This window comes from Branchiostoma lanceolatum, chromosome 17 (genome assembly GCF_035083965.1).
Source record: "Branchiostoma lanceolatum isolate klBraLanc5 chromosome 17, klBraLanc5.hap2, whole genome shotgun sequence".
Classification (NCBI taxonomy): Eukaryota; Metazoa; Chordata; class Leptocardii; order Amphioxiformes; family Branchiostomatidae; genus Branchiostoma; species Branchiostoma lanceolatum.
In genome coordinates this window covers 5,499,573-5,526,171 of record NC_089738.1, presented here as the reverse complement: position 1 = coordinate 5,526,171, position 26,599 = coordinate 5,499,573, and the positions used below count along the sequence as shown (strand labels likewise).

General features: G+C 39.6%; 1 protein-coding gene across 1 annotated transcript in view; it reads left to right on the top strand.

The window, feature by feature from the left end:
• The window catches only part of LOC136423329 (low-density lipoprotein receptor-related protein 6-like), an 85,783-nt gene extending 61,266 nt beyond the window's left edge, over positions 1-24,517 (top strand). The window contains exons 9-34 of the mRNA XM_066411454.1: positions 243-414; positions 1,289-1,456; positions 1,909-2,148; positions 2,871-3,042; positions 3,566-3,696; positions 4,246-4,411; positions 4,872-4,984; positions 8,848-8,967; positions 9,925-10,151; positions 11,610-11,836; positions 12,361-12,495; positions 12,993-13,110; positions 13,667-13,811; positions 14,429-14,548; positions 15,052-15,207; positions 15,434-15,547; positions 16,164-16,317; positions 16,668-16,817; positions 17,438-17,555; positions 17,979-18,117; positions 19,076-19,216; positions 19,698-19,757; positions 20,061-20,243; positions 20,971-21,705; positions 22,168-22,383; positions 24,006-24,517. Coding sequence (XP_066267551.1) covers positions 243-414; positions 1,289-1,456; positions 1,909-2,148; positions 2,871-3,042; positions 3,566-3,696; positions 4,246-4,411; positions 4,872-4,984; positions 8,848-8,967; positions 9,925-10,151; positions 11,610-11,836; positions 12,361-12,495; positions 12,993-13,110; positions 13,667-13,811; positions 14,429-14,548; positions 15,052-15,207; positions 15,434-15,547; positions 16,164-16,317; positions 16,668-16,817; positions 17,438-17,555; positions 17,979-18,117; positions 19,076-19,216; positions 19,698-19,757; positions 20,061-20,243; positions 20,971-21,705; positions 22,168-22,383; positions 24,006-24,517 — 4,932 coding nt within the window. The remainder of the gene's footprint in view (positions 1-242; positions 415-1,288; positions 1,457-1,908; positions 2,149-2,870; positions 3,043-3,565; positions 3,697-4,245; positions 4,412-4,871; positions 4,985-8,847; positions 8,968-9,924; positions 10,152-11,609; positions 11,837-12,360; positions 12,496-12,992; positions 13,111-13,666; positions 13,812-14,428; positions 14,549-15,051; positions 15,208-15,433; positions 15,548-16,163; positions 16,318-16,667; positions 16,818-17,437; positions 17,556-17,978; positions 18,118-19,075; positions 19,217-19,697; positions 19,758-20,060; positions 20,244-20,970; positions 21,706-22,167; positions 22,384-24,005) is intronic.
• The last annotated feature ends 2,082 nt before the right edge of the window (positions 24,518-26,599 follow it).

Below are 26,599 nucleotides of genomic sequence, written 5' to 3'. Positions count from 1 at the left end.
CACTAGCAACACTAAAGGGAACTATATCTGTAGTATTTCATGTTATGTAGTATTACTACTGGATGTAGCCAATATATATTGGCAAAAACGTGCGAATGAAACTCATCATCATCATCAATTGAATATTGGATATAGACTCATGATTTTTATTCGATGTTCTACTATATCGGCCATTTCGATAACATTGAGAAATAGAGCAAATGCACATAGTTTATAATATGAAACATGTTTACTTTGGATAGGATTATGTCCTATGGACGGAGAAAGCTTCACAAAACCTGACGTTTGGCAGACCGTTCTACGAACGCATCTCGAACAGACAGACGATTTCATTGGCCACAGCAGACGACTCAAACTGGGCAGCAGTATACAACATCAAAGTATACGACGACACGGAGCAACCATTGTACACAAGTAAGGGTGCGGTCGCATACGTCGTGAGATTGTCGTATGATGGTCGTACGATTGTTAACTCTTCGGTCCCAATTGGAAAAAGGGCCCCGCCGGGTACTTGACAGGCTTTTTTTACACTCTCGGGCGTGACCCCTACGTGTCCTCGTGGGATACCCTGCGACTGCCGGGCTATTTCTGGACCCGACCGGGACCCCGAATCATTTTAGCCCGGTCTTAAAGTCAACATGCGAACCGGTAACATATTGACCCCGTGAGCTATTCCTGCGAACACCGGGAGGTACCCACGGTATCCGGCGGTCCACCGGGACAAATTTCTGGCTTCGGGGCCCGGTCGGGACTACACCCCCGACGGGTACCGGTTCAATTGGAACTGAAGTATTAGGCCATTTTGGGGGGACAGCCATGCATGTGGCCTGTAAAGTTCAACTGCCTTGCTACTGAAAAGGCTGTGTTTTATCATTGTCAGCGGTTGCTTCGAATTCGGTCACAGACTACTTTAAAATCATATTGCATCAAAATCGTACGACTCTCACACGACGCATTTGACCGCTGTGATGTGAGCGATCTTGATAAGAGTGCGCGTGTGTCTGATTGTGTACTGTATGTGTCTGAGTGCTCCTCTGTGTTAATGTGTGTGTAATTGTCTGTGTGTGTACGTCTGTGACTTTGTCTCTTCCTCTTTGTGATTGTGTGTGAGCGTTCATTTGTGATAATAGTGTGTGTGTGTGTCTGCGTGAGTGTGTGTGTGTGTTTGTGTGACTGTGTGTGTGCATGTATGTTTTTCTGTGTTAATGTGTGTATGATTGTATAGATGCTGTGTTTCTAGGTATGCGCGACCGCTGTATATCTGCCTTGACTTCTATCATTCCACCAGGTGCATGTGACCAGCGCAACGGCTTGTGTGCGGAGCTATGTATACCCAACGGAGATAGCCGTGTCTGCGCTTGCGCAGAAGGCCGCTATATTCAATCAGACAGAGTGAGCTGTTCTGACGTGCAACCAACCAGCCTCCCCACCACCCCATCACCACCCGTACCAACAGGTCAGAAACACAACGCTTGTTTCTTTTATTTGTTTGTTTGTTTGTTTGTTTGTATTACATACCTGGTAAACCGCCTCATGGTGTAGAGCACAGGGTTTGTGCTGAACAGTACGAGCAACATACTCTAAATGCAGAAATGTTTGCGGTGGTTTTTAGTTCGCGGTTTTCTTGGCGACCGTTTCACCGCAACTTGAAACCGCCGCAAACACTTTTGTCCAATACTGTAGCAGTGTGTGACTATAGCGCTGCCGCGAACTTCACAAACACTCCATTTTCGCCTTTGCGCGTAATAAAAACTTAAATGCATTTACAGTATTACATTTTTCAAATGACCTGGATAACATTTATTTCGGTAACGCCAGCTAGGTAACATTTCTTTATGTTGTGTCACGTGAACATAGCGTTACGATACTATCAGTTTTGATAATGTTAAACCTATTCTTTTGGACTAGGTGGATACTCCCCCGGAGACTTCGTCTTAGTCGCCGATAGTCTGACAGGCAGCATCACGGAGGTCGACCTCACTTCCGGTTCGAACGCCACACTTCCGCTACGTTCCACCTTCCCATTGGCGCTGGACTATGACGTACAAACCGGATATGTCTATTGGTCAGACTTCATAGACGAGAAGATCTATCGGGGTAAAAGAGATGGCTCTGATTTTGATACGATCGTCGACAAAAGCGACATCGGTAAGTCTTTTTTTGACAACTTGAAGATTTAAAACCCTATGGTAATTAAGCATATATCATATGCATCTAAGCATGTACGTTTTCTTTCAGATCTTTTATGAGTTTAAGTTAACTAAATTGGTCAACAATCCATTCGGCGCTATCAAGTGACCTCAATACGACCTTCCCCAACCGAAGTCAGGTACCCATTAACACTTGGGTGGAGTGAGGAAAGTCGTGTTAAGTGCCTTTCCCAAGGGCAAAACATCGGGGCATAGTAGTGGTGTCGAACCCGGGACCTCTCGGTTTAGGGCGAAACACCTTGCCGATTGCACCACACGATGCAACATTTAGTCAGGGTTTTACATCTACATCATTTCCATTTTACGTCTACATCATTTCATCAGGGTTTAACGAAGACCCACGGTGACTTCACGTTAAAATGCTGTCGTCGTAGCTACATACAAGCAACTCGTGCAAATCTTATCCTACTATTGGGCATACAACATACCAATTCCTTTTACTTGAGTAGATGATAAATGAATGTAAAAATCGTCGAATTTTCATTTAATTTTTACAATTTACGGCATATATTTGCTCATTTTGCAGCTGCTTTCTACAATTTGATGAACAAGGTTTTTTAAATGAGTGAAAATCGATGAAATCATGTGGATGTCATCCATATACCCAAATCAACGGGGCCTTAGATGGTTGAATATTTAAAATTGTTTGTACTCTACTAGGTGTCTATGGAATATACGGACTAGCGCTCGACTATTCTGGACAGAACATCTACTGGACAGACTGGGGTACAGAGATCATCGCTGTTGCCGGAATGGACGGTAGTAACGCACGGGCCATTTTCACCCAGGAGATAGACTATCCGGGAGGCATAGTTCTGGATCCAAAAGAAGGGTAATGTGTTTTAAATTTCATGATTGATTGCTTTTTTGTGAAAGATTGTCTAGATCGCCATGAGTATCATCGTCATATACATTTTTATTGACCTATTTATTAACTTATATTGTTGACAGTTGGGTTGTCCCTTCAGTCGATCGTGTGACTTAATTCACGGGAGTCAAACATGGGATGTTAATATACGTATATAAGCTGCGGTCGGTAATTCTATTTCAGAAAGCTTTCTAACTCACAATATTCAATAAAGACGTTTCGGTTGTTCTTTTGATACCGTCACCGGAACTGAATAGCTCACAAAATTTATTCAGGTCATTAATTGGAAACGTAATGAGGGGAATACACCCTTTTAAGGCAATGTTTTGGGACCACAGCCTTCCCAGTGCAGCGACACCTAGCAGTAAGAAGTAGAATCAGTATTGCATTAAGAAAGGCAGCAGAAAGACTACCTACTAGCTTATGCATAACATCTCTTGTAAGTTCGTAAAGAACTTTCTTGTTAAACGTGTTTCCAACCCTTTAGGTACATGTACTGGACGGATTCAGCCTATTGGAAACCGAGAATTGAGCGGGCTGCTATGGACGGCAGTGAAAGGACCATACTAATCAGTAGCGGTCTGGACACCCCTATTGGAATTGCCATAGACTTTAATGGTAATATTTTCACATCTTTGGCTAGATCAGAACCCGAGTTATGTTACGGTCACCCATGCACCGTTGCCCGTAGAGGGTTGTAGCTCCGGCCGGGCTTTAAAGCCACATATTTGTCCCGGTGCAATGCATGCCAGATAACTATGTGTTTCTACGAGTAGCTTACGGCGTCTATTTGTCACCGGGCCCCAAGTTGATTTTAACTGCGAGTTAAAACATTACGGGGGCCGCGCCCCAAAATAGCCCGCAGTGTGTCCTATGGGACAACATTAGTCATGCTTGAAAGTGCAAAACACAGCCCGTAACCTACCCGACGGGGCCCCTTCTGTCCAATTGTGAACGTAGCATTACTGACAGAATGTATAATAGTATTTTGAAGAAAAAATATTGGTACCACTCAACACCTTCAACGCAGTTTTAACTCGTCAAGTGTTGCATGCTGTCCGAAGTTTGGTTTTACATTACATTTTTTCTTTAGATATTACCTTAGCCTGTTTCGTACCTGATGGACAAGAAGTCGACAAGTCACATCATAATGTATCCTTTCCACAGAACGCCGTCTGTACTGGAGTGATTCTTCGGCGAGCAACGTTCAGAGCTCCGACATGTATGGGAACAATCGGCGAACCCTAGTCTTCCGTTCCTCAACATCTTTCTTCGATCTCAGCCTGCATATCAATGATCTGTTTTGGACTAGCCGGTCCGAGTTTATAGGAATGTGAGTACCAAAATTTAGCGTTTTTACACATAGCAATGAAGCAAGTAGGTGCTGGCTGCCATTTTTGGTGTCCCTGTTTGGATTTCAATGAATAAAAGCTTAAGCTGTCTTTAATGCTAACTGAAGGGACTACCCTAAAGATTGATAAATAAATAAATAAAGAAATAAATCGGTAAGTTTTAAAGTATAATTTATTCTTTGAGCTGTAGTTATCTGTAAGGGCCAGAAGATTTTAAGCATCCGCCTGAGTTACCACTCAATAGAATTCGAATAGGGACGCCAACATGGCGGCGGACTCAGTGATGACGTCACGAGAAAAAGTCCTAAACATGAATTTTCTATTGAGTAACCTTGAAAATGTTTCAGCGTCTTGCAGCATAATTTCGGACTTCGATTACTTTAATCAAGTGTGAGACGATAGCGCAATCTGATTTTACCCTGTGTTTCAAATTGACCGCAGAAATGCAAAATCACAAGAGGGCCAGGTGTCAAACCGAGTTCTTGCCGATGGTTTCGAGAGTGCAAGGGGAATAGCCGTGTACGGGGCTGGCTTACAGGCCGACGTTTCAAACGGTGAGGAGCTCTTGATATTTGACAAAGATTGCTTGTACATTCTTATACATTTGGGCAATGTTAAATCATAGGATTACAGAACAGAAATGTATTGATGATACTATGTTGAGAAAGTACATTAAGAAGATTTAAGTATTCGATCGTTTTTTTTCGCAATGGAGAAAGACGGCTTCAAAAAACGTACTTAATTATCTTCGCCGAGTACTGGTACTCGGAGAAGATTATGTTTTCGGTTGAAAAATCTGTTGGGTGGGTTTGAATGTATGTCATGAGCATAACTCAAGAAAGCTTCAATGAATCTTTATGATTTTCGGTAGGTGTGTAGTGGTTGTGCAAAGGAAAGTCAAGTTCGAAAATGGTTTACCTTGCGTTTTTCAACAGTACTGCAGCGGACTTTGCATTTTTTTGTGTTTGTATGTAGGCAAAAAAAGTGACGGAAACGTTGATGGATCTGCATGATTTTTTGCAGCTGTGTAGATGTTGTGAAAACGGAGGTCAAGTTCAAAAATGGTTCCCCTTGTATTTTCCGTCGGTACTGCAGCGGGCTTTGTGTGGATGTGTATTTGTATGTCGCCAGCATAACTCAAAAAGCTGTTGATGGATCTGTATGATATCTCGTGGATGGGTAGGGTTTACAGAAAGGAAGGTCAAGTTCGATAATGGGCCTTCTAGCGGGCACATAAGGTACTGCAACAGAGCTTCAAAATTTGGAGGCATATTTTCTGAAAGTGCTATGGTCATGATTTTTGTGTGGTAGATAGTTCATGCCACAGAAAGTAAGTTCTGTAAATTTGGGCACCCTAGCGGCTTGTTAAGAACTGCAGTGGGTGTTTTTGTTTTGACATTCGGACATGAATAACTTGAGAAGGGGTCGACAGATCGCCGTGATATTTGGTATTTACAGAGCTCAGATGGTGCTTTACATAACTAACTAGAGTTCCACGACCTCATACCTTCGCCGACTGATGTTAGCCTTTTCGAGTGAATGCTTATCACTCAGTATGTAAATAAGGTCCTCGATTGCGTAAATTTCAAGTGATCCTATTCTCTACACAAAACACAGCATTAAAGTAAAATCTTAGAAAAGAGGGCCATTGTAGCATTTCCTCATATATTATGTAAATGAGGCCATCATGATTTATGTCTGATAACGTCCACATCTGATTATCTCCCAAACGCCACAAGAATGAAATCCCATCATTTACCACTCTGGAATTATAGTATTTTGTCATAAATCATGCAAATTAGGTATTCATTTGCATAATTGATATCTATCAATATTCCTCTCTTTCTCAGTTACATGTCACGTGTTTGACTACAATGGAATGCAAGGGTTTGTATACTTTTTCACATCACAGATCCTGATTTGCATGATTCTTATACGATCATGTAAATCATCACTCAAACTATGTACATCCCTACAAATCATGACGATCCGTCATCACCTTCTTGAGTTATTCTCTTTCAAAGTTTAAAACAAACCCATACCTATACCTATACCTACACGAGTTCTCCCAAGAGTTATAAAAATAATGACTGTAAGAATATTTTTGCTTAATTGGTATCATAACTTTTATGTTTACTACAGAAAATAAGGCAATTTGTTGGCAATGTATTTGCTTCAATTATGCCCTTATTTTCATAGACGACATATCAATCAGTTTTTATCAAACCTATACCTTCCAACAGGGAGAGCGTTAACGCGTTAGATCGTAAAGCTGCTGTGTTTGAATGCCCGTGTGACCTCCCTGACCCCAAAACAGAGCCCTGCACCAGGCAAGTAAAGTATCACATGTGTCCTCCAGGGACGTCTCACAGGGAGCCTGCTCCGGGAAACTAGGTCAACTGTCAGTGCAATTTAACCTGAATATATAGACTTAAAAATAGCAAATTGAAAGGGAATTGTAGACATTTCCTCATAAATTATGTTAATGAGGCCTTGTCATGCATGATTTTTGTCTGATATTGTTCACCTTTACTTAGCTTCCTAATGATACAAGAATGAAATTCCAACCATTTACTATTGTGGTATTTTCAATTAGTTTTTCTCATTAATTATGCAAAATAGGTAGCTATTAGCATTATTGGTATCTATCGATACCTCTCTCTTTTTCAGCTATATATGTCACATGTTTGAGAGTCCTATTTTGAAAGGCAGCAGATTTATAAACTTTCCTCGCTAATTATGCAAATTAGCTCGTGATTTGCGTAATGAATATTCAATTATGTAAATCATTAATCGAGCTATCTACATACCATAAATCAAGACGATCCGTTGACCATAAGTCTAGTTATTCATGTCCAAAGGTCAAAACAAATAAATTAAAAACACCCGCTGCAGCTCCAAACAAGCCGCTAGAGGGCCCAAACGTGCACAACATACTTCATGTGGTATGGACTATCTACCACACAAAAATCATGACCGTAGCACTTGCAGAAAATTCGACCTCAAACTTTGAAGCTACACTGCAGTACCCAAAGTACCCGCTAGGAAGCCCATCATCGAACTTGACCTTCCCCTTTAATAAATCTACCTATTCACTAAATATCATGCACAACCATCAACAGCTTCTCGAGTTATCCTGTCAACAAACAAATACGCATACATAAACAGCCCACTGCAGTACCGCAGGAAAATGCCAGGTGACCCATTTTTGAACTCGAGCTTTGTTTTCACAATCTCTACGTACCTACTAAAAATCATGCAGATCCATCATCAATACGTCGAGTTATGTTGTCTACATACAAACACACTAACAAAAAAAGTCCACTGGAGCACTTTAGGAAAACGTCAGGTTAACCATTTTCGAACTTGACCTTCGTTCCTACAACCGCCACTTACCTACCAAAAATCAGCAAGATCCGTCAAAGTTCTCTCGACTTATGATCTCGACATACATACTGACCCACTTTACAGCTGGCGTAACCGATAACATAACCTTACCGCGAATGCATACATTCCCGGCGAAGGTAATTATGCAAATCAGGAGCTAATTTGCATAATTAGAAAGGAAAGTTTGTTAACCCACTGCATTTCATAATCGGGCATGGGACTGTCAGGTCATGTAACCCAATGGCCTTGCATAAACGTACATGTAGGTCAAATAAATAAACTCTCCTCCAAGCAGAGGTGTGGATCCTGCCGGTTTTTAACGCGTTCAGTTTAGGCATTTTTGTTCACCACGATTGGCGACATAATGAAAAGGGGACAAAAGAGAAAGCCTGACAAAAACACCTAAAAACACGTCAAAAACCAGCCAGACCCACTCCTCTGCTTGGAGAGTACACTGTACCAAAACTGCACCACTGCTAGGTGCGGAAAAGTCACATGTACATGTACTATGTCTTTCAAAATGTGTATGATATGGAATAAAGATTTATTGTATTCATATATATTGACTGTACCATTTCATCATCACTTTCAACTTACAACAATGCAATATCGAACCTTTGTGGCCCATATAATATCAACATACTCATATTTTTTCATGACCAGTTATAACATATACATTTGTATCAGCACACTCTACACATATACTAGTCCTGTACCACCAAATGATTTTTAACCCCATCTAGACTGGACTCATTCGCCCCATCATAACTTCCAAATGGTATGGTGCATGATCAAATTTGCAGGGGGTGATAAGCACGTAAATATCAATCACTCTCCATAATAAGCCTTGATTATTTGGCGAAGATAATGTGTTCTTGGAACTCTAGTTAACATTCGTATCCACTTAAATCTGAATGTTTGATCTCTAGAAAGACCTTTAATTTTCGTCAATTCAAAATGCTCTTATTTGTCGGGTACATTCCAATCTAAATGTTTTACTCTTATTTGTTTTTACTCTTAAATACACTAGCTTGTTCAGAGTCAAAAGGCGGTTGTCAGGATTTGTGTCTAGCCCGACCAGGAGGAAGAACTTGCGTCTGTAGGGCATATTTCGTTCTCCAGAACGACAACACCACGTGTGCTCCATCGGGTAAGCCTTACTTTCCTTTATAATTAGTCGATGTTTCCCTTTTTCCCAATTTTTTGTTAATTGCATTTTTTAACAGAAAAAAACATACTTAGGGACAAAGATACTACGGATCCTATAAATACGTAAACGTACTATTATAAGTGGAAAGGAAACTGAACACATATCATATACATTGAAGTTTGCTATGTACAAGTGAGAACATTATGTTAATTGGTAAACAAGGAAAATGAACATATAATGTAGCACCGAGAATTACAATTTACCTTTTTTTTCATTGAAATAATAAGATTGAACTCAGCAAATGATCTACCACTTCCCTGGTATTCATTGGGATAAATGAGGACCGTATGATCATTTAGAACACGTGACCACCTGAAAGTGTGACGTGAGCAAAGGCTCACGGGTGGCTGTAAGCCAGCACCGGCCCTTGTCTCTGTTTAAAGAAGGTTGATGGGTCCTGATCATATATATATCTTCTTGTATCTAATATATAACTTCTTGTAATGTCTTAGATTCCAGGGCTCAGAAGTAACGGTAGAGCTTTGAAAACATTTTCTTCACACGACAAAAAGGAGTGGACAATGCAATCACTATTGATCTCGAACACCTGATTTCATTCCATTATGTTTTGTTACTAGTACATTATGTCAAGGGACTTATTTAGTATTATGGTATTATGTTTACGTTATCGAAGGTACTTTTGTTTCATATCAATTTGTTGTTCTTATAATGCTTTTGTTATTTCTTGCAAATTTGTTTTACCCAAGGGCTCATTGAAAATTGCCAGCTGTCGACATGATTCCCCCTGGTAAAATACAAGAAACAAACAAAACAAACAAAACCATTTTCTATGGCAAGTTCAGTTTCGGACCTCGAAAAAACTGTTTACGAATGATACGTTGGTATGTCGAGATCATGTATTCACTGAATAGCGCATTTCTTTTCCATTCACCGTAGAAATAAAGGCTCCGAGCTATCTTTGGATCAATCTTCTGGAGGGAGGCCTGACACTGGTCCGTATGTTTGAAGGCAACAGCAGCAGCATCAGGAATCTAGCACAGCAAACCGTCCAGGTCACCAACCTGCTGGCTGCAAAGTCTCCGTCTATTATTGTCTCCATTGACTACGACATACGTCTGGGACTCGTCTTTTGGATAGACGTCGGACTAAAAGAAATACAACAGGTATAACTGGTTCTGCACTGAAAACTTGTCATAGAAATGATTTGTTAGAGAATTCTGACACCAAAAGTCCACACGTCTAAGAAAGGGTCCATTGTTCCAAAATATAGCAAATAGCGGGTCCGTCAAAATCAACATCAACCTATTCTGAATCAATGTTAACCCTATCTAGACCGGGGGGGGGCTAAAAGTGCCCGCGCCAACTTTGACATCGTATAACTGCCAAACGACGTATGGTAGGACAACCAAACTTGGTGACTTTTCATAAAATTTAGTTGGCAACAATATTATGATAAAAGATTAAGTTTATCATTTTTCGTGTTGCCATGGCAACGGGTTTCTGAAGAGGCATTTTATGCAAATTTCGCTTATTTCGATTTAAACATAGTTGTTTCCAATGTTTTCTTACTCAACAACACTAGTTTCCTATATGTATAACATCACATGTGATTTAATGTAACTGTCATGATTAAATATTCATAAATTATGCTAATTTAATGACGTCATCGCTCAAAATCCAAGATGGCGGACAAAATTATTATTTTCGGTAGAAACAGGCTTTTTTGCCTTGAAATTCGTCACAACCTGGAATTTTCTTAACCAGAATCATTCAGATTAATGTTTTCAGTCTTTTTTGATTGTTATTTGGGATCATCCATGAAAAAAATGTATTTTGAAAAATTTCAAAATGGCCGATCCAAGATGGTGGATCCCAGGGGGTCGCTAACAACACATGACGTCATTCTTCGACGTCATTTTGACGTCAAGTTAGTCACCAATGACGTGAAATGTCTTGGCATACCTTTTAATCAATAATACGCACTATTTTGTCTAATACTTTTAGATATTATGGGAATTCCCTATTGAGCCAATAAAATCACATCGATGACGTCATAATTACGTCATATTACGTCATAACGTCACCAAACTTACAGGAATTATAAAACTTCACGTGAACATCACTCCCTGCAAATTTGGTGATGATAGAGCATACCGTTCGGAAGTTATGACGGGGGGGTCGAAAGAGCCCCCCCCCCGGTCCAAGAAGTCTCAAAAAAGCCCGGTCTAGATAGGGTTAAACTGCAAATTGCCAACACAAAAATTGGGCCTACTCAAGTTTCCGACTGATCAGCTCTAGTCTCTGTCAATTAATGTACTGAATGAATGGAAGGAATACATTTCCTTCACAAAGACTGGGGGTTATCAGTCGAACATTTGGTTAAGTCCAATTTTTGTGTTTATAATTTTCAGTTCAACTTTGATTCAGAATGATTTGTACTCACAACAAAGATGAACTTTCAAGTGAACATCAACCTACGTATGTTGGTTTTGATAGACGGGCTATTTATAGTCCTCTTATTTATGATGAACTGTACATAAGATTGTATGTGGAACAGAAGCAACCAACGTTTGAACGATATTGATGGTTAACTTCTTCTACCCATATTCCCTTTTTACTAGGTTGATGTCAAGACTGGAAAAGTAACAACGCTGATAAATGAGATTTCGACTGGTGCAGAAGTTCTCGCCACCGACTGGGTCAACAAAAATCTCTACTACACCGACTACAACTACAACAGGGTAGTCGTGGTCTCATATAGTACGGACAACAGCAACGGGAACAGCCACATCATCACTGAAACCGGTTTGGACAAACCGAGAGGAATCGCCGTGGACCCAACAGTAGGGTACGTTTGTTGTTCTTTATGCTCTGTTTTGTTGTGCATTTCCTATATTCGTTGTATTGAAGTTACAACGCAGAAATGGCATCTTCAGTGAGCTGACTCCAAATTATATTATGAGTACCATGTCATGTGAGGCGGAGTGATACAAACTGGCCAGAAATGGCTCAAGCAACAACTCATGTGCCTACTGATACTTAGATGGCGGTTACGTATGAGAAAGTAGTGCGGATGTTATCAACTTCTATTTTGAATATGTAATGATTTCTCTTTACTATTGATTACGTTGTGTCTTCAATATGTATTTCTGGCACATGCAATGATGCAGAGTTAGCAAAAAGGTTGTAGATTGTAACAAACACAATAAGAAAACTAAATTTTTAGTTTGGTAGGATCTATTCAGTTGCATAATTTTACCTTTAACATTAGATTTGCTGAATTTTGATGCGAAAATATATGTTGAATTTTGCACTGGCCAAAGTCCATGTTGAATGTTGACCAGTTCATCTTTTTACATTTATCAATATTAGTTATGTGTTCTGGAGTGACTGGGGTCAGTCTCCCAAAATTGAAAGATCCACGCTGTCCGGAGAAGATCGCACGACGATCGTGGAAATTGGTCTTGGAAGACCAAGCGGTCTGGTGATTGACTACGTCAAAAAAAGGTAAAGTCTATCTTTACGAAACACTATCTACCCCCCCACGGTATGTATAATCTTTATTCCAAACAGCTGTATCAGAAACTCATATGAACATTGTGATGTAGTTTTTATGTAATCAACTGGAATGTTTATAAGTGCTTTTAAAATTGTAATAAATCTAAAGATGTGTCCTCAGAACAGACATGCCTGCAAGGTTGTTTTCACAATAAAGATTGATTGATAGATTGAAACCAACCGAACCCTGGGCCTTGTAGTATAGTTCAAGACATTGTTCCTAACGACGGATATACCATCAGTAAATGTTTTACACTTGATAAGTTGTAATTATGCACAATAATTATTACAGATTTTAACATACTAGTATCCAAAATGCTTGTGGTTTACTCAAATATCATTAGAGATATTGCTTTACAAGTCTTAAGGCATCGATCGAAGATGTTACTTAAGTCATTACGTTAATCTCTTCTTGATCGGTCTAATTGATTTTGTTGTTTTTTTAGGTTGTATTTTGCCGACACCGAGCATGACATCATCGACTCATGTGATTTTGATGGCGGCAATCGGCAACGGTTCTACTCTCTATCGGGGACACATTTCTACGACATCACATTTGACGGTGTAAGTAAACCAGCTCATTATCCTCGTCAAAATGGAGGTACAGTTTTTGGCCTTCCTGTTTGTTGGTTTGATGTTTTTGCGTTTTCGGATTTTTGTGGCTAGCATAACTTAGGAACCGCAGGATGGATTACGATGATATGTTGTGTCGGTTGGTCTTGGAGTTTGGTCTTGGAGTATGATCGTTTTACATAAAGAAACCGAATAAGGACAAATGTTTGTTTATTAGGAATCTCCATAATATCTTTAAAAAATATATCATTACCGTTATCCCGGAAAAATAAATTGTTCAGCTAATTACTTAGCCTGTGTTTGCACAAGCTCACAGGCGGAGGTTAATGACACCCCAGAAACACCCCCCCCCCCCATCCCACCTCCAAGGAGGCGGTATCCGTCGGGCCAAGCAATCTAGGGGCGTGATTTAGTCAGGCTAGCTAGTTACTCACAACAACAATAACAAAAATAAAAACGCAAAATGTTTAGGTTTCTTTGTAACTGGTTCTTCATCCCTGGATGAATATGTATTTTGTTATCTAACTTGGGTGCTTTTTCTATGCAGGAAGAGATCATGGCCACTGACTGGTCCGACAACACCATCAACATCATCCACAGCTCACGGGACATCCGAGCCTACAGAGCCGCGTCCGTCCGGAGGGTGTTGGGAGTAGAGTTCTATGACGAGAGCAGACAACCCAGTGCACAATGTGAGTCTTATTACAAGGCATATTTGTCATGCTAACTTATGACGTTGAAAATATCATGGCAATTGCGTTTTCGCTTCTATATATCTTTCTCTCAGGACTTCTCCAATCATAGTCGTTCGCCCCAGAACCAAGCGGTCCCGGGTTCGAATCCCCCTAATGCCACCGATGTTGTCCCCTTGGGAAAGGCACTTTACACGACTTTCCCCACTCAACCCATGGCCAGGTGTCATGGGTATATTGTTCTGTGTACTGTAAATAAGTTATGACAAAAAACATGAGTGCAGTGCCACGCCGTCCTTGTCCGTCAAAAAGTTGTATATCTTAGCGACCTGCTTTAAATTGGTAAGACCTCTGTTTCATGTTATAGAATATGCAATTACTACACAACAAAATAAAGCAAAAAATTGAATAGAAACTGACAATTCTAACAGCAATTTGTGAATGAGCAGATTTAAATGTATTTTTCATTATGTATCATTTACATGAATGTTAACCTTCGTTGACAAGTAACGCTTTGAAAACATTTAACAAGTAAGATCCACTATCTTTTACTTGCTTGCCTTACCAGAAATGGAAATGTGACAGCAAAACATTGTTCCCTTCCTTTTTAAACCCAGCCGACTGCAAGTTGAACAATGGCGGCTGTCAGCAAACCTGTGTTGGGGATCGAAGTGGACACAAGTGTTTGTGTCTACCTGACTACAACCTGGCTGAAAACATGAAGTCCTGTGTGAGAAGTATGTAGTTTTTGTGACAAGAGAAACTTGTTTTAGTGCCATGACATAGAAGGAAAGATATCAGGGCACCCGTGTACCCGTTCAAACGAATTCATCATAATGCTGCAAATTTATTACCTCGCTATACGAAATGCATCTCCCTTGACTTGGCTTGGCTTGGCTTGGCTTGGCTTGGCTTGGCGAGCGAAGATTTAAGGGTTTTGTCCATGTCTTCAGGAACTATATGGCAGAACGTTCTTTCCTCATCATGAATAATACTGGCGATGTTCCATACGTATACCATTAGAAACTGCCATAGTTCTTGACATTATTGAATGTAGAATGCTAAGTCGTGTTAATGCAAAAATGTCAACGTATATGTAAACTATATACACATGTTCTGGACACGAGGATATCGATATTGGGAAGCACCATTTATCCAAATCACAGTTCTGTGTGACATTATGATCATACCGGTTGCAAACATATTTTGCTGAATTTCTGTAAAACACAATACTCCCCAGATGACCATCTCTTCACCAAGGCTCTCCTTGTGTCCACGGATGAGGGCATACTGCAGTTGCCGCACAATCTAGTCGACCTGCCTGAAACTGCAGACTCTGAACCGGCTGTGTTGGTGAGGGGAGGGAAGACTGTTGCTATGGACTTCAATTACAACGGTAGGTATACATACGTGTAGGGTTTTGGCATATTTTTTTTTTTTTTACTGCAGCATACACATCAGCATGCCATTTTCTAAGTAATGATTTTGTCAGTGTCTTCTAACGTACTCGAGGCACCTCCTTGAACATCTAAGTATGATGTGATGACATGCAGGATAGATAAGAAATATGAGATGTAATTCATCAATTTTAATACGAGCACAAATGCATTTTACATCGTTAGAGAAAGCTGTGTACTACGTACAAGAAGTAAACGGTCAAATGAACAGCATCCAGAAGTTGGAATTGACGAGCAGTCAGTCATCTACGATCTACTCAGAAGGACAGGGAATAGCAGGTTTGTACTTGCAACTTCTTAAGGAATGATGGTCTAGATAGTAGCGTCTTAAAGCAGATTTCTTTGTGAGTTATGATGCTTATTTTAATTAGAAAACATATTATGTATTTAATTTTCTCATAGTACAGTATAATAACAAGAGCTATCTGCCACTAAAATCATGGCCATAGCAAGTCCAGAATACGAGATATCAAAACCGGAAGTTTCGCTGCAGTACCATAGCAAGCTGCTATGGTGCCCAAAATCTAATCACTTCGATTCAGAAGTCCTACTGACATATCAATTATAAGGACAATCCGTCCAGACATTCTTAAGTTATAGTTTTCACACAATCCGTCGGGGCATTCTTAAGTTATAGTTTTCACACACACTGCGGGAAAAATAACCTTCTAGGTCAAGGTAATAATGGTTTACAGTATAGTATGTGCATCAATCAAAAAACAAAACAAAAAGGCTTGCTCTTTTTTTATCTACAACATATTTTATTGTTATACTTAATATGATTTTACTATGTTGTAGTTTAGGCCTTATTGAAAATCAATTTGTCAAAATTGAATGGGCTACACAGCCGTCTAAAAATTCAATAGATACATAAATTTATATCATATGATTACAGGGATAGCTGTTGACTGGGTTACGTCTAACGTGTACTGGACGGACGGAGGAACAGGCGGGATGATCTCTGTCGCTCGTCTGGATGGAAGCTCCAGGAAAATATTGATGTCATATCGTAATGACCCAAGAGGAATAGCTGTACATCCAGTACAGAAGTAAATATCAATTGTTTCCAATGACTTTTCATTCATCACTACTGATATATACCTAAGTGTGTATGCATGTATAGATGTAGTAGACCTTACGAAAGTCGCTGTACTTTCGTTGTGCCAATAAAGATTGTATTGTATAAAATACAAAACACCCAAACGTTGACGTTTCAACTAACCACAAGTAAAATTTCGAACGAAATAGTAGTACGTGCTTCAGCTCGTGTTATAATTCTTTGATAACATTTTCATGGATAGCATTGAGAGGAATAGGTATCATTTCAAAAACAATTTAACGACAGAGAAGCTAGCTATAATAGCTATATAGAGGTTTTAGAAAATGATGTTGTTTTCAGGTTGCTGTATTGGACGGAAGTCGGTGGTGGTACTCCTCGCATTTCACGTTCTACTCTCGCTGGAACCGAACAAGAAGTCATCATTTCGCCTGATCTTGGGACATCTATAAGTAAACCGACTGCTCTCTCCATCGACTTTCTCAATAGCCGGTAGGTCTTATCTAAGCAATTTTCTTGCACGATTCTTGAAGCCATTAATGCCGAAACTCATGTATAATTTACTAAGTATATTATTTCTTAAATGTTACAGTACTGTATTCACACTATATTGTTTCATTTGTTTATTGCCAATCTTATCTCTCTTGTTCAATTTATTTGTTTGATTTGTTACAATTTGATTGGTAATGTATATATAAGGGAGGCTTTTATATAAGCACTCAGCTTTCAGCTTTCCCTGAACTCCACTGTTATTTTCTCAATCGTAAATGCATCTTTTTTAAAAGTCCGAAATAAAAAACAACCAGAACAACGCCAAGGGTTATCAAAGATGTCTGCTTTTGTGCCAGAAATGCTATATTGTGGCCTCCACAAGGCCTTTCTACGGGGGTACGGCAAAAACAGAATTGGGTAAAAATGGAATAACTACTCAGAAGAGTGAGTCAACGGTAAGGTTAACATTTCATCTTCGCATGCGGAACGCAACCGGTCGAATCCTTTGGTACTCAAGCTTCCCAGGAAAATCATTCTCTCCACGGCCAGTATAGTCGGGTCTAGTAGAGACTAACTCTATTGTAGTATTGCTCTTCATCTAGCAGTTTTCTCCAATGCAGGTTATACTGGGCTGATAGTGACGCCGGGACAGTGATGTCATCAGACCTTCGCGGTAAGGATCCCCAACAACACTGGACAAGCAACGGCGGAGAACTCTTCGGAGTGGCCGTCTACAAGGTAATCTTTCTATCAATACATGAACTACAGACTGAATAATAGAGTTCATAAAGGTAGGGGCAGATCCAAGAGATTTAAGTAATCTACGGATACGTTTTAGCATAGAAAGCATTTCTAGCCAGTATTGCTTTGGTCCCATTAACGATTCGGGGCGCAGCCGGACAGCGTGTGGAAATAAAAAGTATCATCTAAATGACAACAAAAGACACAAAACGTTTAAAAAAATATTCCAAACCATATATTGTGTATTCTCTTTATATGCATTTTTTTTATTTTTCGTTTTCTTAAACAACCCGGCCGGGGATTGGAAATGGGACTAAAGCATAAGTTGAATTACGAATGTATGCCAGTGAGGAACAGAACTATGTCGTAGTCACAAATTGTTTGAAACATGTAGCCTCTTGTTTTTTGTTTTGCAACAAGGAATTTAATTTCTGGACGGACCGTACAAACCAGACCGTCAGTATCGGGTTGAGGAGCACGTTGGAAAAGACGATCCAGCTTCAGACCATCCCTCATAGTGTCCGCGTCTTCGACGGCAGTGAACAGCCGCCCTCAAGAGGTATAATTTTTTTTTTCTCTCAGTTAAGAAAAGTGGCTAGCATTCTTAGAAATTCAAAGCGTAAAAAGATATTGAGCAGTTTTAGTTTTATCTCTTCCAATACAAATTGTATATACAGTAGTTAGTTTTTCTCTGCATGTCCCGTATTACTCCAAATTTTTGGATAGTTGACAACATTTTATAATCTCTTAGCAATCCGGTGAATGTTGATGAATAAATAAATATTGAATGAATAAAAAGACTTTGTAAACAACCAAGTGTTTTGCTCCACCGACGTTTCAGTGACCATCTGATACCTTCCTCGGGGCAATGCTGACTGGTTTACATTGCACTGCAGCATAGGTGTCGCTGCTTATAGATGCATTCTCAAACGTATAGCATTTATGTATATACAGGGACAGTCAATGCGGTTTCTACAATGTGGTCTCAAACGTACAAGAGTGTATTATATACATAACTGTTGTCAAGTATAGATAACAATGTGAACATCACTCACCGTCAGCTCCTTCAAAAACAAACTCTGCACATCACTCGGTAACAGATACTCTGTAAATAATGACTGAAATATTTGATGTATGTATTTTACAACCTAGTACGCAATGTAAACCAAAGTTTTGCCTTGCGTTGTCAACGATTTTATATGTAATTTAATAGGCGCTTTAGTTTTGTGATATTTTTTGTTAATTTTGTTTCTTCTATGTTTTTAGCTTGGCGTTTTATGTATCTGTTTGGCGTGCTTTGTGAACGTTTGTAATGAACTCTGTGAACGTTTGTAATGAAAACTGTTACCAGGGCTAACCCTTTTCAATAGCCTTTTGCTAGTTGGGTAGCCCTGGCTGTACATTTTACAGTCGAATAAATCAAATCAAAATCAAATCAAACATTTAACATCTACGTATACTTCTTCAAAATGCGGTCCAAGACTATTTATGTATGGAAATACTGGTTGTTTTTTCAGGTCCATGTGACCTTCAAAATGGCGGCTGTAACGAGCTGTGCCTACCAACAACTGCAGACCGCAAAGTCTGCGCCTGCGCGGAGGGTAATTTGCTGCAGTCAGACGGATTAACCTGTATTAACCCTGCGGATGTGCAGACAAGTAAGACGACTGGTTTAGATTTATAGATAGACGAAAATGTTACGAATGTTTAGAAAAAGCGAATTACACACAATGGTTATTTCACAAGTACTTAGAATATTATTATAGCTCGTTAATATGCTGTCCATGTCAAAATTCCTTTGTAACGTTTTATCTTCCTCAGCATGGTCTGTATTTTGTAAAAGCAACAGGTAAGTTGGGCAGTCCTGTCTCTGCGTGCTGAACAGCCAAACCAATAAATAGATAAAATAAATAGTGAAGTTTATTCGTCATCAAGGGAAGTTGTCGTTGCAGGTATACGTTTTGAACCTCTGAAGATAGGTATGTAGCCAACTAAGATAATTATGATATCACACAAACCTAGAAATAATTCAAATCATGTTCAAGTTATCCAAATTGTATTCTAATAATGTAGCACATGTATTTTCGTCGCTACAAAGGAAGGTTTAGGAAATAATCAATATGATGTGTTTTTCAACAGCAACAGCAGCAGTGACAACAAAAGCGGCAACCACCGAAACTACAACAAAAGTGATACGAGGTATTCTCTAAATATGGACAACGTTCTGTGCATTACAGTTGTATTTATATCAAACAACGATAGGCGTAAACATCCGAATGATCGCTACAATGTATTCGTCCCATTGACAATAGACAGCACAAACGTTCTGAATACCATGTGTGATGGCCAAAATCTCTGTGACACATTTTCAGCCAATTAGTGCTAGTCAAGTATTGTCAATATATGAACAAATAACGACATGCGTAAGGATATGAATGACCCGCTACAATGTATTTGTCTTATCAACAATGGGCAGCAAAAATGTCTGTGACCCATTTTCAGCCACGTCCTGCACGACAGACACTCTACCGCCGGTCACCAACGGTGAGTTTGGAGCTTGCCCGGTCACTGCCTTCGTCAAGATGTGCTATGTCATATGTCGACCTAACTACCAACCAACAGCAAGGACCATTTCATGTCTGCCGAGCGGCAACTGGAACAAAAGCGCGGAGTACGCATGTGCAAGTAAGAGCAATATGTCTACTTACACTTAGGAATGTTTATTTTGATATCCACAACAATATTTTCTACACGTTATAATTATAAATACATGTGCCGCAGTATTTCATCGAAGATGGCATACCTTTACTGTACTACAGGGTTATACGAGGGGAACACCAAATGCAGCCTCGTTTTGGTAAACTGTTCTGGGATATTCAAAATGGTCACCGTAATTGGCAAGATGTCTATTGTAAACTAGTAACAGGACAATAGACTAGTATGAAGTGATGCGTTTCATATCTTTCAGTATTTGCATTTGTGCTCATTGTTCAAAGTAAGTGAATATCATTTCAATCATACTAACTTACATAAGAGAATATGATATGCACGGTGCAGATAACATATCTAAAATGATTAGTTGTTAAGGAACATAGGCTATTTGTAAAGCGGATATCTCATTTGACTGTGGCACGTTGGCGACCTTTATGCGCTCTAAATTGGAGTCGTGTCCTTGACTTTATAATTGGAATATCGTACAAAAATTATCAGCATATAAAGAGACAACAATACATACAGAGCGTAAAAAGATTTGTTTTAATTGGTGAAACTTGTTGAATGTTCTGTAAAATCGCTCGGCTGCAGCGAGGTCGCCAACGTGCCGTGGGTCCATGGAAATGCCCACTTAACACTCTTCAATGTGCCAGTTTACTGTGCAATCTGTATTAATTTTACCCCATATATACCTATTTAGCGACTGCAACACCCGAGGCAGTTTCCGTCAACGTGTCCTTCACCTTCCCAGCCGTCCCATGCACCAACGACGTGACGACGCTGAACTCTGCCAGAACCAGCCTCATCAACAACTTTCGACAACGAGGAATCTGCCAGACAGCTTCACAATCTAACGTCGACCTCTGCAACTCACCTGACCAGATGACGTTGTCATGCTCTGACACCAGTGCACGAAAGCGAAGATCACCTTCTGATCACCTGTTGGCAGCATTGTCAAAAGAAAGTCACAATCGCAAGACGCGTTTGTCAAAGTCTCAACTAGAGAATCGGGCTAAAAAATCCATTATGCCATACGAAGAAGAGTATAGAATGAAACGAGATTTAGGTCTCAACGAGAAATACATTGCTTCCTCTTTGACGGTGAGTAGCAACGATGACGTAGTGATGCATTTGGTCAAGAAAGCTGATGCTGAGGTTATGGTCAACAGGGTCAAACGAGCAGGTAACGGTTTGGATGTGAACATCGAGGTCAAGGCCACTCCGGACACGTCGGATGGAAGCGTGGAGGACAGCATTAGCAAAACCCAGGCCAAGGTACAGGGAGTTGTAAAAGAGATACGGAATAAGGTGACGTCTGGAGACGTTGCCATAGCGGTAGATGGTCAGACCTACACGGCAGATTCTGACTCATTCGAGGCAATGGCTGTGAAGTATGACTGCCCAAGAGGAACTGTGGAGATAGAAGGAGGTTGTGGTGAGTTTCATGATGTTATCTTGAATTGCAAGTGTTTACTTTATTTTTGTAATGCAGTTTCATGGAAAAACGAAAAGCTACTGTAAAAGGAGAAATGATGTTAATGGTGGTGTTTTTAATGTTGGCGATTTTCATGATGTTATTTTGAATTGCAAGTGATTCACTTTATTTTGGAGTTGAGTTTTTTTGGAAGAATCAATAGCTACTGTAAAAGGGGAAATGATCGAGGTGTTTTTAATGTTGACGATTTCCCGTTGACCTCTTTTCTGCGTCTACAAAGTTATTTCAACCGCAAAAATTTCCCCTTTTACAGTATGACAGTCATTTTGTTCTTCCTCAGTTTACCCACATTATAATGAAAGTAACAATGACAATTGATAAGATGTTCAAACAAAAGGAATCTATATACTCAGTATTGGAAAGCTAGTAACTGTTGCATTTGTTTATCGATAAACCATGCAGGTTCAGTACCAAAGACAGGCGGGTCCAACAAAGCTGCAGTGGCTGTTGGAGTCATCGTGACCTTGCTGCTGTGCGGCGCCATCGCGCTAGGTGGCTACATGTACTACCGTAGACAGCAGCGCAAACTCCCGGGACAAAACGTCCGTCTGAAAGACTTGGAGACACAGGAGAACCCGGTATATGGCATGAACGAAGCCCTACCTTACAACACAGGAGGTAAGAACTTACAACTTTTTACCTTCGCCGAGAAGGTTATGCAGAGGGTAGCGTTTGTCTGTTTGTCTGTCTGTTTGTAGTGGCACAGCATAACTCGAGAATGCCTTTATGAATTGTTTTGATATTTGGTATGTTGGTAGGTTTTGATGAGACCTAAAAACGATAAGATTTTGGGCCCTCTAGCGGCTTCTTACGGTACTGCAGCGGAACTTCCTGTTTTGATACCTCGTGTTCCGGACATGCTATGGAACTTATTTTTAAGTGGTAGATAGATCTTTAAACAGAGAGTAATTGGTGTGGGTTTGGGCCCCCTAGCGGCTTTTTTGGAACTGCAAGAGCAGGTTTTGCGTCTGACTTTGAAAGGGAATAACTCAAGAAGGGCTTGATGGATGGTAATGATTTTTGGTAGGTAGATAGCTTGAGTGATGATGTCCATGATTAGACACTTCTTTTGCAAATCATTATCTAATTTGCATAATTAATGAGGAAAGTTTATACATCCGCCAAATTCCATGATAGGACTCTGAAACATGTGACATATGTAACTGAGGAAGAGAGAAATATTACTAGTAATTGATGTGAACTATGCAAATGAAGACCTCATTTGCATAATTAATGAGAAAATACTATAACAAGATGGCCTTGATGGATGGTCATCATTGTTGGTATGTGGATAGCTTGTGTGATGCTTAGTATGATTGGACAATAATTATGCAAATCAGATTCTAATTTGCATAATTAATAAGGCAACTTTAAAAATCCACTTTGTGCCATGATATGACTATTCAAATTGTAACTGAGGAAGAGAGGACTTTTAATAGATAGAAAATATGCAAATGTGGGCCTAATTTGCATACTTAATGAGTAACTTGTATTATTCCACACTGGCAAATGCATCGGGAAGTTATGTGAATGTTAACATCGTTGAATCAAATTATGTTAATAAGGGCCTCTTTTGCATAATTGGTGATAAATATTAGCATAACCGTAGGCTCATAATTTGTTAAGCTGATACTTTGGACATGTTATATTTTACGACAATCAACTGGTATGATTTATTATTGATGAAAAACACTTCTAATACGTCAGTCATAAAGGTTAAAATCATTTGGCGAAGGTATGAGGTCGTGGAACTCTAGTTTTTTAGTGTGTTTCAATATGGCTTGCGAATTTCTTTTCCTTTGACGTTAGACACTTATCATATATTCGAGAAGAAACACCTTACAGTAGTTTAGTTACTATTTTACCTTCGCCAGAATGTTATATTTTCGATTAGGCTATGATGGAGTGTAAATAGCATAACTCAAAAGCTGTTGATTGATGTTTTTGTAGGTGGATAGGTATGTGGAAGATAAAAGTCAACGAAGTAAAAGAATGGGCCCTCCGTTGGCTTTTCACGTTACTGCAGCGGATCTTTTATGTTTGTCTGTTTGTCTGTTTGTTTGTTTGTCTGTTTGTTTATCTATTTTTTACAAGGATAAATCAAGATGCTGTAGATGTATCGTTATAGTTTTATAACTGTGGCAAATACGAAAACATACACAGCACTAAATATGTTACAGTCTATTATGGCCCTTTTAGATACTGTATAATCTTTGTCTTTATGTTCTGTCTTGTAACAGGTTTAGAAGGTGCTGATGGTGGGTTCCTGGACCTAACCAAAGCGCAACCTGAGAACGTCGTGGAAATCGAAGCTTTGCCAGAGAAGCTCGCTCTGTCTGCAGCCGATCTACGGGGCTTCGATGACGGTAAGCTGTCCAAAGAAGCTGCGGCACATGTAGTGCAAGCGGCCCCCGCTCCCAGCGCGCCATTCGTTGTGAACGGCATCACCGATCTCACAGAGGAAGGGAAGAAGGTTCCAGTCCCCAGCTGGGAGACTTTCGATGACGGTAGGCCTGCTTCAGAAGCCCCACCAGAGTACGAGGCTTCTGTTCCCGGTCATTCCTCTGCACACGACGACATGGCCAAACCCGCAGACGGTTCCAACAACGACTGGGGGATGTTTGATGACGACAAGCTGGCGAAAGAAGCTCCAGCCCAACAAGAGTTTAAGGCACAAGCCCCGGACGATTATACTGACCCGGGAGGCATAAGCAATCCTCTATATGCATCCAAGGGCAAAGGAAATGCGTAAAATGTAGACCAATTGTATCAAATGAGGAACAGATATCATCTTGATATAGATGTCAAACAAAACAAAAAAATGTGGTTTTCACTGTTAGCCTCCATTAACATTAATCTGCCGGGTAACATAAATCCGCCACTTGTGTGTTTGAGAGATCTCTAGTGCAATACCCTAAAGGTATGTACAGTTTATATACACAGGAGTACATAATTATATTGGAGTTCTGTTTGGATGTATCTTTCCATGGTTGCGGAATTCAATACCCTGGTGGAATTATGTTAGCAGACGTTAATAGTTTGAAGTCAAAGTGGTCAAGTCTATCCATTCTGTTGTTTGACATATCATAGCAAAAGTAATGGCAAATCGCTTATGAATTCTAAGGTTCAATTTTCAGGCTAACGAGAGATTTCAGGCCAACGAAATGTTTTATTACCATATCAAGAAATCCATATTTTACATAATAGACGGATTCACAATTGAGTGAACATAGCCATCAGGTGCTTATTCAGCGTAACTAAAGGTGTAAAGTTAGCACGTAAATTTAGAACATTATAAACAATGGCAAAACAAATGCTTTGGTGTACAGTGTATATGGTACGATAATTGGCACACATCTGCTTGGCGAGAAAATAAATAGTAACAATTGTAAGCAATTATGATAGTGCCAGATAATATGAAGATATATAAATATTTTTACCATATGATTTGAACCTGAAATCCTTTTATTATTAGTATATTTAAGTTACAGGGGTGAATGATTATTTTTATGAAAACGGACGTATTTCATATTTTCATATTCAAATATTATATCTTTAACGGTGTGTAAGAAAGTTGCTTTGCTACAATGCTGCTAAGAAATTCCTATTCTTGAAAAAAAAAACTAGCTGTAATATACGTGTTTTACGAATCATATATATCCTGGTGATGTTTTGGTGATATCTGGTGATATGTATAACAACATCACTATAACGTTAACATACACATTTCCTTGTTTTACAGTATAGATTTGTTCAATATTTTCTTTTATAGCAAACTAGCCTGAATGGATATAATGTAAAGAACACTTTATCTCCTGACGATCTTACATGTATACAGGGGCTACAAGATAATTGTAAGGGTGCTGCTATATTTCATGCTGTTGTGAATTTTGTATCAAATGGTAAAAATTTTGGAAAGCTTCGAGACTTTGACCTTACTTTTTTATAACAACTAGAGTTCCACGACCCCATACCTTTGCCGACTGATACCTTATCGGGAAGCATATTATAAGTCCCATTAATTATGGAAATAAGGACCTCATTTGGATGAATTATTCCAGTTTATCATCTTATACTTATGTACCAAAATAATAATACAAGTTGTTCAAAGTATGGACGTCTTATCTTGGGCTAAAAGGCTTTTGTAGTATGTCCTCTTAAATTATGAAGATAAGGCCCTCACTTGCATAATTAATATCTGACTATGCCCACATCTATTTAAAATCCAAATGCAGCAAGAATAAAAACCCCATCATTTACCATTATGGAGAATTGCAAATTTTGCTATTAATCATGCCAATTTGATTCAATTGCATAATTGATATCTATTGATATTCCTCTTTCTCGGTTACTTATGTCACATGTTTAAGAGTCCTATAGTGGCATACAACTTTCCACATTAATTATGCGAATGTATGATCCAGAATCCAATATATTTCCCCCAGAAGTTCCGCTGCAGTACCATAGCAAGCTACTAGGGGCCCAAAATATAATCTTTGAAGTAGACCTACCCACATACCGAGTATTAAGACAATTCATCCAAAAATTCCCGAGTTACCATGTACACACGCAGACACACACACACACGAACGCTGACGAAAACATAACCTTCTAGGCGAAGGTAACTAGGCGGAGGTAAAAAATACTACAAACAAGACAACAAACCGCGTATAAACTGTAACAACATGATGCTGTACTTAAAGAAGTGGAGGGGAGAGAGGGAATCCGAAGGATGAACTTTAAGTAATGGCTGCACCATTCCCAAAATGTATCTGGTCACATGACTTTTACGATTGCGAAACAGGGGATCCGGAGGACGCATGCGCACTGTGCG